Here is a 19,411-nt window from a genome sequence, read left to right on the forward strand (position 1 = left end):
ACAATTAAAGAAATGAATAAATAAGGATTGCCTTGCATAATATTTGTGTACATTTTTATGGCATGGTGAAACAATTAATGTCCCTTAGAATTAGAAGGTGACACGTGTACTTTTGAAAAAAAATAAGGCATTTATATATAATAGAGATAGAGATAATAGCTGGATTTAAGTCACTTGATTGTCATTATTGATGAAAGTTTTAATTTTTAGCCATAGATCACTAGATACAAATTATAGCATATCATCAATAACGAAAAAGAACAAGAGATTGTGTACCTTTGAATCAGGTTGATGAAGAATAACCGTAGACAACGCCGACAACTATGAGAGGGGTAACTACCCTCATTCCGTCTAGTTCTAGGTTTTCTCACCAATCTTCAGAATAATTAACCGTCTAATGGGATGACGTTTAAATAGCTAAACGGCTGAGGGCAGGGACCTCTCATTGGGCTTATCTAAATGGTCCAACCCATCACGGTCCATTTAGTAACAAAAGCCCAATCACTCAAATTCATCATATAATTAGTGCTTATCACAATAGACCATAATTTATATTATGACATCAACTTATAATAATTGATTATTGTCAATCCATAATTGATTAATTAAATAATTAATCCAACAATCTCCCACTTGGATGACAATACTCAATTACTGAAAAAAATAAAAAAATTCACTTGTCATAAAGAATTTAAAAATTTAAAATTACATGTATGGTCAAAGCACTAATCATTCAAAAGAGAAGTAAGCTTTAATGCTGCAGAAATTGAATCCGATAGGGAAAACAAATCATACAGATCAAAGACTCACTTTTCTAACAAATGATGAATCTATAGTGACACGTTTGAATTAAAAAGAATATGTCACTAAAGAATAGCCCAAGCATTTTAAAAAAAATGCGATAACAAAACTCCCACTAACCCAAAATAACATAGACTTAATCAAATCATCATGAGTTACAATACTCATATATATAAGTCTGTGGTTAGTGGTTCTGCCAATGAGTTTTCAATATTACAGAAGTCATATATCCACATAGGTACACGAATAGTAATTACTTATAGGGATAGCCTATTAAGAGAGTGTAATTACATATAGTCAAAAACAATAAATGTTCTACGACATTCAATTAATCCAAGTTTTATAAAAAAACGTGACTATGAAATTCCATAAAAGCAAAATAGGAAATTCAATAATCCCCAAATTGGATTAACATAGACACTTAGTTTAAAGAAAAAAAAAATGTGGATTAATGTGGCCACTAGAATGTCAATAACAAAAGAACATGTATGATTATCTCAAATTATAAGTACCACAAGAACACAATATCATACTCGATAGGAGTATTGATATTATACATTGTACTTACTATTTATGACCTCAAAAATGTGGAATGTTGGTAAAACAGAAGCACAATGTATATTTGCATGCCAAGAAATTATTGTGCATATTCCAACAAAATTGACTTAAGCATCCAATTATGATGCTCATTGAGATCGATAGAATTTTAACATATATCTCAATATAATAGAATGAGACTAAAGTTTAAAGTCTCTTAAGCTATGCCATATTTTATAGTGTGCACAAGAGTATATGGCAATAACGACAATAATATTGTGTACACATTTCTCTTGATCTAACACATATATATAAACAAGAGTGAGATTTCTCATTTGAGCTCATAATATATAATATTGTGTACACACTCCCACTGATCCCACATATATATAAACAAGAGTAAGTGGGATTCTCATTAGTGATCACTGATACAAAATATTATAATAATGTAATATTCAACAGTGGGATACTCAATTACTAGTGCAAGATTATCAACATAAGTGGTTATATAATTTTAGCCAATAGAGTTTCATGAACTCAACCACATATTTTGCACATGAGCATAGCAGAATTATTAACACAAGTGGTAACTCAAGAATAATATGAAACCCCCATAAATACATATTTTATCAATGGCAGATATTATCAAGAATTGGGTTTCGTAGTTAACCACATATTCTGCATTTACAATTAAGGAGAACGCAAATTTTCATTTAAGAATTTTATAACACAAGATCTCCTTTTCACAATTAAAATTCCACAGAATTTTATAAACATAGTAACCGTTATATGACAGAGTATGATGATTATATAAAAAATTTTATCATCATATGAGTGAGATGAGTCTCTAAAAATAGGATATAAGACTCTGTTCACAATTTTAATAACTCACTCAAAACTCAAATGCTACAATTATACTTACACAAATTTGAGAAACAATTAGGTTACAAGCAGCGGAAATACACAAGACTTATATTTTATTATTATTGAGGATATAAGAGAAAATAGTCATAAGCTTCCATAAGTATTAAAGAATAGCAATAGCATAACTAATATCCTCAATATAAGTCTCTACAAAAATTTCATATCTAAAAATATGAAAACAAAAAATATATTTGTTTATGAGATATAGTTAGTTGACATGTAGAATTTTCCTCACTTGTTGAAGAATGATATTTTCTCCACTTGGTGGAGAATGATAGTTAAACTATCTTACCCACAAAAGGATGATTATGTTAAGTAATGTCATACCGATAGGGTATGTCCATCACGTTACACAATACATAACAATGATTCTCCCACTTGATAGAGAATAGACAATGATAGTTGAATTAAAAAGTTTGAAAGATATTTTAAATAAAATATTCAACTATTTCTCTATCACAAAATGATATGTTAAGTAACGTCACACCGATAGGGTATGTCCGTCACTCACATAACAAGGGATAGTAGCAATCCAAAATATTTATATATATAAAAATAACATTTAAGTAGAAATTTAATTCAAAATATAATAATATTGGATTGCAAAATTTATACAATTTTCTACATGTCTTTTAATAGGGTAACTTACTTATTGTAATCTCATTCGAGAACCTTAAGGATAATAATAAGTAAGAACTATATCATCACAATGTACAATTCTTATGTCTCAAAATTTAAACATTGATTGAGTATTCTAATTATAATTGACATAAGTATAAACATTTTAGGTACATTGAATAATAACAATTATATTAATAACAACACACCGATAGGGTATGACTGTTACCAATATAATGTTAATCTATTTAACAAAATTTGCATAATTGTACCCACGATAGGTGAGATTACAATTATACAAATAAATAATGTTTATGCTTAAGAGAATATGATACAATAATATCATGCATAAACAATTATACTTAAATTTACTCATCTTCGGTCATATTCAAATGATAGAAAAATGCGCTTAACAATATTTTAAATTAGCACATCATAAATATGACTTTAGAATTTCTTTTATATGAAGTAGTATAATAACAAAAATTGTTATTTGGAATAGAAGTGTGTCAAATAGTTTTCTAATTTATCCAGAAAAGAACTCTTAGAATAAAATTTTTCAATACTCCCACTATAAATTAGAAAAAAAACACAAATATAAAATGGAGCATTATAATAAGAAAATAGTATATAACAACAGAGTTCTGTTTAGAATATTCTTGAAAAAGGATTTCACTTCTATATAGGATATCATAATTGCACAACAAAAAGAGAAGAAGAACTAAATTTCTTCATATGTGCAATAATAAGCAATAAGTCACAAGAGGATAAAATAATTAAATAACAACTTACCTCGCAGAGTGTGACGTTCATCCTTATACTTAGAGCCACTGAATTTTGATGACTTAACGAGAATATCTTATAATATAGTCATCTCAAAATAATCATGAATAGAGAATAAGTCATTATAACTAAACATATATGAGACTCTAATTATAAGTCAATATGATTTATATAAGAATTCAGATGTAAGGATGATACATATTTCAAAAATTGCCTCAATTCTTAATAATGTAAAAACAGAATATGATATTTTAGTAAACAATTTATTTCCCAAATAATAATATATAAAATATTTATAATTGTCAAAATAATTCCAAAATTTATGCCAAATTGATCAAAATAATAATTAATAATTGATAGGCACAAAATAATAATAAATTTTGGAATATTTGGCTTGACCCGGATCGGCATCTGTCGGCCTGTAACTTCTCGCCGTAAGACAACAGTTTTACCAAAAGGATTTAAAATCATAAGTGATTTGAGAGAATTCGAAAATTCTTGAATTCATCAATTGATTAAGGGCAAATCACATAACAATATATAATTAATATGATTGTAGAGAATATCAAATCCATGATCTATAAACATGAGGAATACTAGCATATTAGAATTTAGATTCATGCTATTCAACAAAACGTGATTCTTCGAATAGGATTTGCAGTATATATGATTCATAAACTTTAACAATAGTATATAGAATTTGTTAAATATATCAGGTTCATGAATTTCAACACGTCAATTTGAACGAACAATAGACGTATATGATGAATTCATTCATTCAATTCAAATAAGGTTCACATCGACGAAACCTATTTGGTACACAGAAAAAAAAATACAGTTGCATTCATGAAACCCTTAAAACAATTTTGGCATTCAGATTGAAAACTAAAACCATATATTAGGGTGAGAAAGAAATTTGCACAACAACGTACAGATCAAACGATGCATAACAAATTGCAAAAGTATAGCCATAAATTGTATCTAATTGGCTCTGATACCAATTGATGAAAGTTTTAATTTTTAGCCATAGATCACTAGATACAAATTATAGCATATCATCAATAACGAAAAAGAACAAGAGATTGTGTACCTTTGAATCAGGTTGATGAAGAATAACCGTAGACAACGCCGACAACTATGAGAGGGGTAACTACCCTCATTCCGTCTAGTTCTAGGTTTTCTCACCAATCTTCAGAATAATTAACCGTCTAATGGGATGACGTTTAAATAGCTAAACGGCTGAGGGCAGGGACCTCTCATTGGGCTTATCTAAATGGTCCAACCCATCACGGTCCATTTAGTAACAAAAGCCCAATCACTCAAATTCATCATATAATTAGTGCTTATCACAATAGACCATAATTTATATTATGACATCAACTTATAATAATTGATTATTGTCAATCCATAATTGATTAATTAAATAATTAATCCAACAATTATTCCACAGAGGTTTCTCCCTCCAAATCCACAACTTAAACTACTTTATTGCTGTCTACAACTTTCACTAAGGTTTTCTTCGGATCCTGCATAGGTTTATTTCTAGACTTGTCCTCCTTTGCTTTCTGTTTAGGTTCAGATTGAGTTTTCATTTTGCAAATTTCATAATAATGGGCAGTGCATTTTCAAAAAGTGAAATAATCAAGCAAATTCTCGTAATCAATCTCCCCAAAAAGGGCAAAACCTTTTCACTCAACTAGCACCTTGTATCTCATATCATTGGTGAGGTCCATATCAACAAAAACCCTCATGAAATGGCCAAAAGAACGATCAAAATTAGGCTTGTTGGTAGCTACATCAGTGCACAAAGGTGCTATACTAGTAATTGCAAGCATGTTTAGACACCAATATTCATGTGATTACCCATAAATTTGAATCCAAACTTGTGCAGAGGTTTGTTTTAGCATATGCTAGGGTTAAAACCTTTCCTCCAAGGGAAAAGTTTCAAAAAACCAAGGTTTAAATTCCATGAATTGATAGATCTAACCTTCCTAACATCTTTTAATGAAGAAAAAACGAATTCAAAATAACCCTTACAAAGTGAAGTGATGCCCCACTTTCCAAAGAGTTGATAACTTGTTCTTCAAGGTAACGAATGTCAAAGGCATTGCACTTTAGTCCAGATAATCCATGGAGTTTATGCTTGCATATCTCTGTTGAAGTTGGTTTTGAAGTTTCGTAGTTTGTTATTAGTCCCACATTCGGGGGCGAATGTTTGTTCATCAAAGGGGTAGCTATGGCTACCTCAAAAGAAAAAAAAAATACTGCATGATTAATTATGTATATTTTTATATTTAGCTACCCTTAATAATATATAAAGCGTGTTTGTTACCACGTTGGTTTTGGCTCCCACCGTGGTTTTTTCTAACTCTACAATTTTAAGCTTTACAAATATCACGGTAGCAAGGCATTGGGAAGCGAGAAAAGTGAGTCAAACGTGATACCAAACAATGCAATATTTGACTACCACAAATTCGATTTTAGGTGAAATAAATTTGTGTTTGACTTTGGTTACTTTCCAGCCGAATTTCAGTCAGTTTACTCGAGTCTTTGAAGGGTCGCTGAGTTCGACTTTCATAAATAGCTACTAGCTATCAAGTTACTTTTTAGGTACAGTTCTCTATTTTGTTGTTGATTTTTTGGTACAATCCGTCATTGTTGTTTTTTTGGTATAATCCGTTTTTGTTGCTTTAAATGTATTTTACGAAGTATATTTTATATAAGTGATAGTTATTGTGATTTTTTTTTTGCTTATTGGTTAAATTTACTGTTTGTTTTTAAAAAAATAAAATCATATGTGGTCACCTCATCAAAATATTGCTAGCTTCGCCGCTGCCCACATTGCTCATGCTTGAGTACCCTCATACTTTAAGCTAGCTTTTGGGATGAGAATCAACCACATTTTACATGGTATCAAGAGCTTGTTTTGATCCGCCTTGAATCATTTGTCGCTTTCGCCATTGAGTTCCCAAAAATTTGGGATTTATATGTGATTGTTGTTTGAAAGAAATCAATTGAAGAAAGATCAAGTTCGAATTTGGGAATAGTTTACGTACGGTTCAAAATTTTCTGTTAGTTAAGTGAAGTCAAGTTTCGTGGGTTAACCATTAAAGGCGCACACACTTTAATTTTGGATACTGGTTGAATTGGTGAGATAAGCCTAAAGTTTTGGATATGACACTTGTAGGCGAGTTGAGATCCTCTCCATTTTGTACCCACTTAATGGTAGGATCTTAACCCCTTGTAGGCTATCTCTCTTTGTTCCTCCTGCAAGTGTGCCATTTATTGTTTTTGTTATTCCTTGATTACAAGATTGAAGGTTTTTTGACTTTTGAGTTCGGTTTGCACGATGCTTTGGTTTCGGTCTTTGTTAGTCTCTTTGTTATCTAACACAAAGAAAAACCAAATTAACTAATAACATAACCAATGAAGAGCAGCAATCAATGTGAGTTCCCAAATTCGAACTTGATCTTTCTTCAATTGATTTCTTTCAAACAACAATCACACATAATCCCAAATTTTTAGGAACTCAAGAGCGGAAGCGATAAATGATTCAAGGCGGATCATAACAGGCTCTTGAAATAAATGTGGTTGGATCTCATCCCAAAAGTTAGCTTAAGTATGAGGATACTCAAACATATTTATACACCCGACAATCCGAAAACCTAAGCAATGTGAAACTAATAAGATATGATATTAACGACAAATGAATAGAGGTAGTAATATCATACACTTTCACATTGACGGTTATTAATCAAACAAAAATAATATATTATCAAATTTGATTAGAGTTTTTTTTTTGTTGAACATTTGATTAGAGTTTATTTCATGCAACGAAGATTTATGTTTAAGAAATATGATATTAAGATAATCTACTTAGGAGCAAGAATTTAGGTGAGTACACATATATTATTTCCTCTGCCTCAATATCTATTAATGTACGAGTACTCAAAATATCAATAACTTATTTTATTCTTTTTTTTTGAAGGAAACTTATTTTATTCTTATGCACCGGTTAAACTATTCTCTTTGATCCAATCTGTGGTGAAATTTATTCACGGATATCGCGTGTACAAATTTTTTGTCACCCCGGTTTACCGTTGCTTATTATATATGTCTAACTCGAACAACGTGAGTTAAATACACTAGTGTGTGTACAGAACAAATTGTGTTAGTTTAATTTAGACATTAATTAATCTACTTGAAAACAATTAGTAATCGATTAAAAATTCAATTAATTAATGAGTGGATGGGATTTTTTTTTTGGTGGATAGAATTAAAAAAAAGGTATCCCCGTGAGCTTAGCTCAGTTGGTAGGGATATCGCATTTTATATGCAGGGGCCGGGGTTCGAACCCCGGACACTCCACTTCTCCACAATTAAATTGTGTGAGCTCTAGCCACTAGGCTACTTGACCAAAAAAAAAAAAAGAATTAAAAAAAGGGTTAATAGGTCTTTACCCCCTAATATCGGTCATTTTCGATTTTCCCTTGCAAATAAAAAAAACCAATTTTCGATTTTCACTCTAGAATTAAAATAAGGGTTAATAGGTCTTTACCCCCTAATAGGCCAAACAAAAACCAATTTTATTTTTTTTTTTCAAGAAATTTTCGTTTTTGTTTAGCCTATTAGGGGGTAAATCAAAACAATTTTTTTTTACAGGGGGGTAAATTAAAAAAAAATTACAGGATGTAAAACCGAAAATGACCTATATTACAGGGGGTAAAGACCTATCAACCCTTAAAATAATAAATGTATTTTGTTGAGATACTCATGTCAAATAAAAATAAATAGAATTCAAAATATAGTAAAAAGGTAAAAAGCTTGAGAATTCAATAGTAAAAAGGTAAAAAGCTTGAGAATTCAATAAAGAATAAATTTATTGAAATAATATGTTAAAATTAAATTGGAAATAAAAAATTTGGTTCGATATAATGAAAATTGGTTTTTTAATTAAAAAAAAATTATTTGTTAGTATAAATATATGCATAATAAATACCAACATTGGATTGATCCAAGTGGTAAGGGATTTAGACCCGTAAAACATGTGGTTAGAGGTTCGATTCAAGACTCATGCGTATGAAAAAACAATTGATCAAGAGGGAAGAATCCACCTTGTAAGTCTCACAGATTCCCAACCCCAAAGAAGATGACTAGATTAATCATTTGCTAGGAGACGGCGAAAACTTCGTCAAAATATAATGGTAACAAAAAAATGTTCATAATTCTTTAAAAAAAAAAGTTCATAATAAATAATCAATTATGCTCCCTCATTCTCCCTTGTGTGTATTCTTGATGAGGCTTTGTAGCTTCTTAGACTCTTAGAGTGGAAACCAATAGTCCAACATATTAACCAAAAATGCTAGTACGTGTGCTAATTTTATTGCTTCTTTAGGCCATAAAACTTTGTTTATATTATGTATTTAGAGCATTCGAGCCCTTTGCTAGACTCTTTCCCTTTTGCTGATTGCAAGACTTCTTGAAATCCTCTTGCTTATCGGTAATTAATTCCATTTCTATCCAACAAAAAAATATGCTAAAATAATTTCCAAAAAAAAATTAAAATGAAATAAATTTATGTTTTGGTAAAATAAGTTAAAATAAAATTACACATTAATTAATTCTACAAAAAAAATATTATAAATTATCTTTAGGAAAACAATTCTTTCTTTGAGAGGCGAATATTTAAAAAAAAAACAATTTAAAGAATTTTTTTGTCAAATAACACATTAAAAAACAAAAAATTCCTAAATTTTTTTTCGATACACAATCGCGAAATATCATTCTCAGCTCCTCTTCTATGTTGTCCCCTTTCACTTCTCACCATTGACCGTTTTCTCCAATCATTCTTCGCAACCACGTTAGTTTCTTTGGTCTCTAAGGTACATTTGTTTAATTTATATGTCACTGAATCATACATATTTCATGTTTTTAATTTTTAATTAAATGAATGATAAATAGTTTATTTTAATTTTTAGGTTTGATGGAAAATCACTATGACGTGTTGTGATTATTTCGTAGAGATTGGAAGAAAGGTTATGATAAACTTGTTTCACAAGGATAAGAATGTATGTCTTAGTGATAGTGAGTGTGCAACAATGACAATTTTGAATACGTAGACAACATAGTGTCCAATAGGTTTGAAAATGCACTATTAAAGTGTTCAAACTCTATGGATTATGAAAGATTGAGGGAGAATTGGTTTGATGTAAGCAATCCACAAATAATCAATGGAAAGACTAATGGTAGTGGCAAGGTTAATGGTGGTGTTGGTATAATGCATAAAAATAATGTGCTTGTGCTTGATGAGGAATTTCAATTACTTGGAGCTGATGATAAATCAAACAAATGTGACCTGGAAAGAGTGTTATCTTCTAGCTCAAATACTTCAGCTGTGAGTGTGATTGTCAGTAATGGACTTACCTCGGCATCACGCGAGGTTCCTGTGACAGTTGGAAGCAATGCTATGGCTGTAATGATGCATCAACATAATGATTCTGGAAGAACAACTTCGCAAGTGAGTTCGATTACTTTGCATTTTGTTACTTTGTAAGTTGTGAATTGGATCAAAGGTCTTCAATAGTCATATGGTATGTTTTCCTATGCAGTTATACAGCAATCTTGGTTATTAATCCCTATGACACAATCTAGACCAAGATCCCTGGTATTTGTGTTTCTTTATTTCTGCTTACTTTATTATATGTTACATCACAGTTGAAATTATGTGTTATCCAGCATAATGAGTACTTGATGGTTTTTTTTTTTTTAAGGCTTAATTGCATGTTTGGTCCCTTATGTTTATTTTAGTTTTCAAGTTGGTCCCTTACGTTTTGAAAGTTTCAAGTTGGTCCCTTACGTTTTAAAAGTTTTCAAGTTGGTCCCTTACGTTTTGAAAGTTTCAAGTTGGTCCCTTATGTTTATTTTAGTTTTCAAGTTGGTCCCTTATGTTTATTTTAGTTTTCAAGTCGGTCCAAAACATAAGGGACCAACTTGAAAACTAAAATAAACATAAGGGACCAACTTGAAAACTAAAATAAACATAAGGGACCAACTTGAAAACTAAAATAAACATAAGGGACTAACTTGAAACTTTCAAAACGTAAGGGACCAACTTGAAAACTAAAATAAACGTATGGGGCCAACTTGAAACTTTCAAAACATAAGGGACCAACTTGAAAACTAAAATAAACATAAGGGACCAAACATGCAATTAAGCCTTTTTTTAACAACCAAATTTATTAGAAATGAGATAACACTACAAGAATTCCCCAATGTTAAATTCAAAATTGCATTACTGGGGGATTTAGGCCCTCAGTAATTACTGGCGGAATAAACCTTCAGTAACATCTAAAAAACCCTCAATAACATTACTGACGGAAAAATCCCACAATAATTCAGTGAGTTACATTTCTGACGGATAAATCCGTCAGTATTTATAATAAAGAACCTACAAATTATTACTGAGGGATATAATCCGCCAATAATGTAAACACACATGTCTTTTCTTTACTGAGGGATATAATCCGTCAGTAATAGTATAACAAAATTATATAATCCGTCAGTAATAGTATAACAAAATTATATAATCCGTCAGTAATTCAAAATATCCGCCAGTAATGTTGTTATTTAAGAATCCGTCAGTAACGCTTCTAATCCGCCAGTAATTAAAGCAAACAATCCGTCAGTAGTGAAACCAAATCCGCCAGTAATGTAATGCACTCCTTTCTAAGTGAGAAGCGTGTTTCTGTTCTCTCTGCTCACACAAACAAATTGCTTCTCTCTCAGTTCTCCGTCAAATTGCTTCTCCGTCAAATCGCTTCTCCTCTGTTCGCACACAAACAAATCGATTCTCTACAATGGCTTACCATCGGTCAAATTGCTTCTCTCACACAAACATCCAACCGATTCTCTCTCTCAGTTCTCAATCACCATAAGCCATGGTAAGCCAACCGATTCTCTAATTTCTCATTTATTTTCCAATTGTTTGTTTTAGGGTTTAAAATTGGGAATTTTTTCAGGGTCTTCAAATTTTTTTAGGGTTTTAGAATTGGGGAATGGGGATTTAATTAAAGCTACTCATCTCAATTGTTTTAGAATTGGGGAATGGGAAATATGTTTGTGTTCTTATATGGGTTTGCAGAGACCTTTTCCCTGGAATCTGAATTGAGACAAAATAATATATTGATTTCCGTCAGAAATTAGGGGAAGAAAAAAAGAGCTTCTAGTTTTTCTGGTACAACAATTTCAAGTTACATTAACATGATCTGGATTCCATGTATTAATAGATAAACGTATATAGGGATATATTTTTCGAACAAGAAATGTATAGGGATATTATTTACTGAGATTAATCTTGCCCATTATTCTGAGATCCGACGGTTTTGATTAAAATTGTTTTATAAAATAAAAATAAAAATAAACTACTTCGGTTTATTAATTTAAATCCAATGGACGAGATTGGTAAGTGTGTGACGTAATTGCTAGTTTCCGGTGTGTATGAGTATCGAATTTAGATCATCAAAATTAAAAATAGTAGAAATATTGTGTTATAAACTAATTTACGATTTACATCATATAAAACAACGATTTGAGACGGTGTCGGAAAAGATGAGCAACAACCGCGTATGAAGTGAACCCTAGATGATATTTCAAAATAGAAAGTGAGTAGTGGAAAAGTGAAAGAGTCGCGTGCCATATAGATGAGTCTGAATGCGTATGTGAAATAATATAAAAAAAATTCATTTGTCCTCAAATGAATGTTGGGATAGGTAGCCCAAACACAATCAATGCTTAAGTTGTGTCATTGTCACGTCTCTAATTTTTTTACCATATCAAACCTAATCCAAGATCACTTTAGTTGAGATGAGTTGTAAGAACGAATTGGGATTCATACTCTAAAATTCATACTTTAGAATTTGGGTAAGCCATAACAATTGTTTTGCTACTGCCATGACTTTGTTTGTTTTGTTTCATTGAAGCTTGAAACAAATCAAAAAAATTCACTATAAGCTTGAAACAAATCAAAAAAATCAAAAAAAGCACTAACCACGGATGTCCTTTTTTTTCATAGGATGTTCTGCTTTTCATAGGACGTAGCACTTTGTTGTTTGGAAATCATATTCTGATTCTGCATGTTGCACATTCTGTATTAAGCAGAGATAATGACAAGTTTAAATTGAATTCATCCCCTGTATTCATGAACTAATGGTTTATCATATCTCCTTTACTTTTGCTTTATTAATGTAGAAAAGTGACTATTACACTCAAAATTGACTCTTCCTTTCTTGTAGTTTGCTCCGGTGCTCAGGAGATATTTAAACTTCTACCCCATACTTTTGTGGATCCATCTAAACTAAGTGAACTACATAAGTTGGTAAATTTTCAGTATTATGTTAAAACTTATTAAAACTATTATTTGGTATGATTTAGAGAAATTGTACTACACTTGCGAAATTCCATGTTGAATTGCTTAAAGTTAAGGGATTCAAAATAGAAAGAGATACGTGTCTTGAACTTCGCCTCATATTTACTTTGTTTAACAGGAAACAAATCAAGCAAGGCATGGATCAAAAAGAATTTTCCAAGTTTATGGTTGTATTGTGACAGCTCAAGACATGGTTAAACCCAAGATCCCATGAAAGTGTTTGACAAAGTGCGTTACTTGATCTCGACCTAGAGTTTTGGAATCTCCTATTACCTATTTAATATACTAATAATGCCTCTTTCCCTAAAATTTGTATCTAATATGCTAACCTGATTTGGTTTTCAGGTAGACTACTATGCACACCCTGAACATTACAATCCAATTTTTCATGAAAAAATAGCACCATCCACATCCGTTATTGGTAGGTCCATTCATGCTTGCTACATATATTAGTAGTTCTGTTTTTGAAACATTTAGGTCTGAAATGTTGCTTGAAAATTTGATTTTTCTTAACAACAAGCACTATGACTGACATTTGGTGATCTTAGTTAATTGCATCTTTTGGGAGAAAAGGTTTCCTCCGTTGTTGAGCTATAAACAGATTCAAGATTTGACGAGAAATGGATGTCCACTTGTTGGAATAGCAGACATAACATGTGATATAGGTGGTTCACTTGAGTTTGTTAACCGCACTACATCAATTGATTCGCCCTTCTTCAGGTATACACCACATCCACTTGTTTGGAGAGGTTATTAATTTTAGTGTCATATATACGCTACTTCTACAATGGAATAAAACTTGGGTTTTACAAAATGACCTGCTGCGTGCCATGGATGATTGAGTTGACACTTCTGTCTTCTATCAATGATTGCCAATAGAGTTGGGATAATTTTTATTTACTCTTTCAAGTAACAGTTTGAAATGATAATTTTGTTGATTTGGCGAGGCTACTGTTTTTCTATTTTGTTTTGAACAGTTTTGATGTGGTTTTTGCGGCTCTGTTAGCCTTTTGGTTTTGGAAATGCTGAGGTCTGTTATGCTCTTGGTGCTGGTGCCGTGTTGCAGCGGGAATTTGTGGCCTTTTCCTGTGTTTAGTTTATATATAGAAGATAGATGGTAGATAGATCAATATAGATATAGATTTGGTCATCAACCTATACATAAGCTAAGTATAATTGTATAAATGCTGTAAGGTCAAAAGTCATATGCGTAGAAACATATCTGATTGTATAATCCAGATTTAAGCTTTGTTACAAACAATATATGGCTGTTAGAAAACTGGATAAAAATACTCGCAATATAGATATAGATTTGGCAGTGTTTATGATTGTTATGGATGATTGTTTCTTTTCAAGGTGTTTCGTCTTTAGCGTAGCCCTTGTATTTCTTTTCTTTGCGAGTTGGTAGTTCTTATAACTTCCTATGCTAATAAAAATTTGATGATCCAAAGATTAATATAGATGGTGAGTGTTTTGAAGGAGGGTCGATTTGTTGGGGACTGGTGGCTCGCAACTGTGAAGGCATTGTTAGTGCAACAGTCACTTTGAGAGAAAATATAAAGACATCACCACTAATGGCAGAAGCAATGGGATTGAGATGGTGCCTAAAGTGGATCAAAGAAATGGTGCCTATTTGTGCACCTTCAGAAAAAGCTAAATAGTAAGTTATTGTAATTTATAATCGAGTCAGTTTTTTTTGCCTCTAATCTGTATCATCGACGCTTAATTTTATTTGTGAGCAGCATTCTATTCTCTGTGGCTGTTCCTTTGGTTCCTTATTCCGGTTTGTGGAAGAGGAGGAAATAGGAGCGAAGATCACCGAGAGGGAGATCAAGATCAAATTTGTCCGAATATTATGATAATTAGTTTTCTTTCTTAGTTTTCTAGATTGTAGGAATATTATTAAAATATTTATGATTTTGTATGAAAATTATTTATGTATTGTACAAATATTATAATGATATGTGGTTTAATTAATTTGTCGTATTAAATAAAAAAAATTATTTCTTTAATTTATTTGTGTTTATTTAATTTTATTTCTCTAATTAAAATCAAAAAGTGGGGGAAGGGATAAAAATAAAAAAGGTGAAGTACATTACTGGCGGACATTTCGGTCAGTAATGCAAATTCGATTAACATTACTGGGGGGATAAATCCGCCAGTAATATTATGACAAATCTGAATCTACATTACTGAGGGATTATTCCGTCAGTAATTACTGGCGGAATAATCCGTCAGTAATTACTGACGGAATAATCCCTCAGTAATGCTTTGTCAGGACTACATCCTCATTATTGAGGGAAAAATCCGCCAGTAACATTTCTGACGCTCATATTACTGAGGGACTCGAATCCGCCAGTAATGCGTATTACTGAGGGATTTTTTGCATTACTGGGGGATTATTTCCACCAGTAATAACCAAAATTCTTGTAGTGTAAGTACAAGGAGTATTTAACCCACAACGAAAAGTACAAGGGGTACTTGTCTCGAAAAAACCAAACTCTTACTTAAGTATTTAAACAAAGAAGAGGATTTAAGTACCATTCATAATACAAACACGGTCCCCCTTTTTCTTAGCAAGATACCATCTCCAAGATGTTACTTTGATACCTTCTACAATCTTTTCCACACCTGCAATCTTTGAGGAGAAAATGACCTCATTCCACGCTTCCCAAATCTTCCACAGTGTTGCATGTCAGTTAAGTGTTAAGGCCTTATGGTGCTTTTTCAATAAAGAAGAAGAAAAATAATCTACGAGGGAAACCACATTTCCGGGTAGAATGACCCCTGTTCCGATCCATTTAAAAACTGAATACCAAATTTCCGCAACAAAGTTACATCTACAAAACAAGTGATCCTCCACCTCTCGAATCCCCGGACACCACACACAATCCGAACTAACACCATCCACCAACACTCCTCTTCTAGATAAATTTGAGTGAGTCGGGAGTCTACCAAGTATTACTTGCCAAGAGAAAATTTGAATCTTTGTGGAGCCAAACTCGACAATATTCCCTTCATCCCCCTTGTTGCCGCACTTGAGGCATTAGGGGAAGAAATTTATCACTCAAAAAAGTATATAGTGATTTAACCGTAAAGCTATTTGACCCTTCAAGAAACCAAATCCACTTATCTTTATCCTTTTTAACCAAAGCATGCTCCTCCCTACCAACAAGATCCCTCCTCCAACCAAGATCTCAATGCCATGGTCTTACATTTGAGAGTGTATACAGGTTTTGAGTGCTATATATTATTTTGGCAAAGACACCGTGTAGTAAAACTTTCCCTCTCACTCAAATATTTTGTGAAGAGGGTGAGAGTTGATTGTGTTGGCGGTGGTGAGAAGTCAGACCCTGTGACTGTAAATATCATTTGTTGTATATCTTGGTCAAATTTCATAATTAAATCTTAAGGCAATAGAAATGTGTTACAGATTGTTAGTATAAGGCTTTGAAAGATAAGAACTCACGTTTAGCCAAACTTAACATGCTCACAAAAAGGTTGGTTATAAAGAAGATTTCCTTGTTCCCTCTTCTTCTTCTTTTAATGGAGAAAACTTCCCTGAGAGTACAAATAAACAAATACAAAACCACAAACTAATTCAAAAATGAGTGCAAGAAGTACTTAAGCCAACCCAAAACGGAACAAAAGCATCCTTCACTCCCACACTAAAATCAAAGCAAAAAACTTAACAACACCAACATAAAAGAATACCAACTAACTACCAAACATAAACACCAACCCCAGCCGAACAGGAAGGTTAGGACTTAGGAGCAGAACCCCACAACCAACTCACCCCTAGACAAATCCATCGTATGCACTATTGGTGCCAACACAAAATCGATTCATGATCCCACTCATAGAAAGAGCAAGTGTGACCCTAATGTTGTCCAAGAGGTGAATTTAACAATATCCATCAACTGGAGTATAAACGTCTCATGTCCCAAAAAGATGCGAGTATTATGGAATCTCCACAATGACACGTAACAAATTACCAGACTAATAAGAAACCTAAAGAGTTTCTCTCTGAATATTGTTAAGATATTGTATATATGATATGAGTTTGAATTATATTTTGTTGAAAAAATATCTCTATGATTAGGTTTGTTGTTCTTATCCCTATAATCAAAGATTTTGATTTTGGATTTGGTTGCGATCACTTGATTTGTTGAGTAAAGCATATGATCTCCCATAACTGATATAATATATCTTTTATGGGCGGGATGTCTTGTGTGCAATTTCCATGTATAGTCATGTACTTTTCAACCTTATCTTTTCTTTGTGCATATAATTTTATGCTTTAACAATTTCGATTATATTTTCTTAGTTGAATTGTATTAATTTTTTGCCCAATTTATTTGATTCGTTCTGGTGCCCATGATCATCAAACTACAAACACTAAATTCCTCTAATGTTATGGTTGATTGAGGACCCATTTTTTTTGCACACTATCTTTTTTATCTATTTTATGTTCAAATTCAAATCTCTGTTATGTTTGCTGTACTGATACCCAGATTACTTGGAAGTAAATCATACTAACTTTTAAACAAATCATACACTATAACACATAAATGTAAGATGATAAAATTTTGAGGTCTTAATAAGCTTGTAATACTGAAAATACATAGTTGATAGTTGAATTCAACAATACCAAGGAAAATTAGTGGCAGTTGCTTTAAATAAATTATGATGGGAAATATTGTATATTAGACTAACTTAACTGTTTCAATATATCTTGCAGGCCGAAAAAGATATGTCTTGGGCCTTAGAGAAATTTGAATCCAACTCGAGGAACACAAGTAGTTGTCTCAGTCCAAAATCAAGTGATGCTTCAAATGTGAAGTCTTTGACTGATCATAGCTCGAGTATCACTACTCAAAATGGAAATGCTCCTTGTAAACCTTTTAAATATTCAAGCAATGAAAAGCAACAACATAGAACCAAGTCAATTTTTCATTCAGAAGAGGAAGAGTTTACATTTTTGCGTTCGCTTGGGTGGGAGGGAAATAGTGAATTTAATGATGATAATTATGAAGGGCTTACTTTGCAGGAGATATCAGACTTTTATGAGAAGGTTTGAAATTGCTTTTTTTTTTAAGTAATTATTTCATGTGATGTTTATATTTGATGTAATTTTTTGAATCATTTTTCTTGTAAGTTTCTTTGAATTTATTTGATTATTTTGTCATGCAGTATCATGCAAAATTGCAGCTATGATCCAATATCCTCCAAATTGTGCATCAATTCAGGGATTGCATTGCCCATTGACATACTTAGGGATGTGGTGGATATAAATTATATTTCGAATTTATTTGGATGAAAGAATTATTTTTAGGATTTTTTAGATGAAAGAAGTATTTAGAATTCAATACTATATTGCAGGATTTGGAATTTGAAAGTGATGGTGAGAATAAACATGCATTTATTGTGTTTCTTTAAATGAAAAATTGGTGTTACAATGAGATTCGTGTATCTTTAACTGAAAAATTGGTAGATGAAAAAGTGATGTTACAAGTAGATGAAAAAGGATGGTAAGGAAGTTTTTTTTTTTTGTCAAGTAAGGAAGTTCTTTTTTACTCCCTTTCTCTTCAATTCTTATTGATACTTGCTCAAGAATCAAAATTTCAAATTAGACGGTTCAAGTTGCTTTAAAATCTTCGTTGTCATAAGATAAAGGGACAAAGCAAAATAATGTTATTTTTATTCTGTTGTCGAACTTGAATATTAATGGTTCGAAATAATTACTTTTTAAACAAATGAATAGGCTAAAAAAGGAATTATGTCTCTTAGGCTATGAGTTTTTTAACTACTCCAAAGAATGTTATGTGTGACAAAAGATTTTAAAACTTATAAAATCTAAGAAAAACACGAGAAAAAAATTAAAGGCCGACAAATAGGTAAAATGCGAGTAAAACAATTTTTTGGTGGATTTAGTGTGTCTACAATGAAATTTAGAAATAAAGATTGGTGCCCCTCTAAACGTATAAGCTTGAAGTAGGACAAACCTATTTGTGCAAAAGAATTGTGTGTTAGGGGAACTAAATTTTATGCATTCTCGCATTTGTGCAAAAGATCGGTGCCCCTGTAAAAATTGTGTAGGCTTGAAGTGGGCTAAAACCTGTTTGTGCAAAAGAATTGGGTGTTTGTTAAAGAATATTTTATTGTATTCTTGCAAAATCAAGAAAATACAAAAGAATATATGAAAATAAATGAAAGGCTAAATAAATAATTAACATTGTCGATGTTTTTCATCTAATTTTAAATTGGTGATGTAATTTATAATTTTTTTCATAAAATAAGAACATTACAAAATCTAATGTAATT

At 31.7% G+C, this 19,411-nt stretch overlaps 1 protein-coding gene across 7 annotated transcripts; it reads left to right on the forward strand.

Moving 5' to 3' along the window:
* The first annotated feature begins 11,418 nt into the window (after positions 1-11,418).
* On the forward strand, positions 11,419-15,099 carry LOC146932754 (alpha-aminoadipic semialdehyde synthase-like). 7 transcript variants are annotated; one of them, XR_015007241.1, is made up of 7 exons: positions 11,419-11,603; positions 12,954-13,036; positions 13,206-13,315; positions 13,433-13,508; positions 13,636-13,807; positions 14,065-14,747; positions 14,830-15,099. XR_015007241.1 is itself a non-coding variant. In XM_085704501.1 (6 exons), exons 3-6 carry the CDS (start codon positions 13,298-13,300, stop codon positions 14,604-14,606), a joined length of 306 nt encoding a protein of 101 aa, XP_085560627.1. In that variant the 5' UTR covers positions 11,419-11,603; positions 12,954-13,036; positions 13,206-13,297; the 3' UTR covers positions 14,607-15,099. The 7 variants fall into 7 exon arrangements, 4 of the variants coding, with proteins under 4 accessions (XP_085560627.1, XP_085560624.1, XP_085560626.1 ...); XR_015007243.1 differs by having other exon boundaries at positions 14,539-14,747; XR_015007242.1 differs by having other exon boundaries at positions 14,567-14,747.
* The last annotated feature ends 4,312 nt before the right edge of the window (positions 15,100-19,411 follow it).

This window comes from Medicago sativa, chromosome 4 (genome assembly GCF_051527215.1).
Source record: "Medicago sativa cultivar Bolivia chromosome 4, Bolivia_mono, whole genome shotgun sequence".
NCBI classification, from domain to species: Eukaryota; Viridiplantae; Streptophyta; class Magnoliopsida; order Fabales; family Fabaceae; genus Medicago; species Medicago sativa.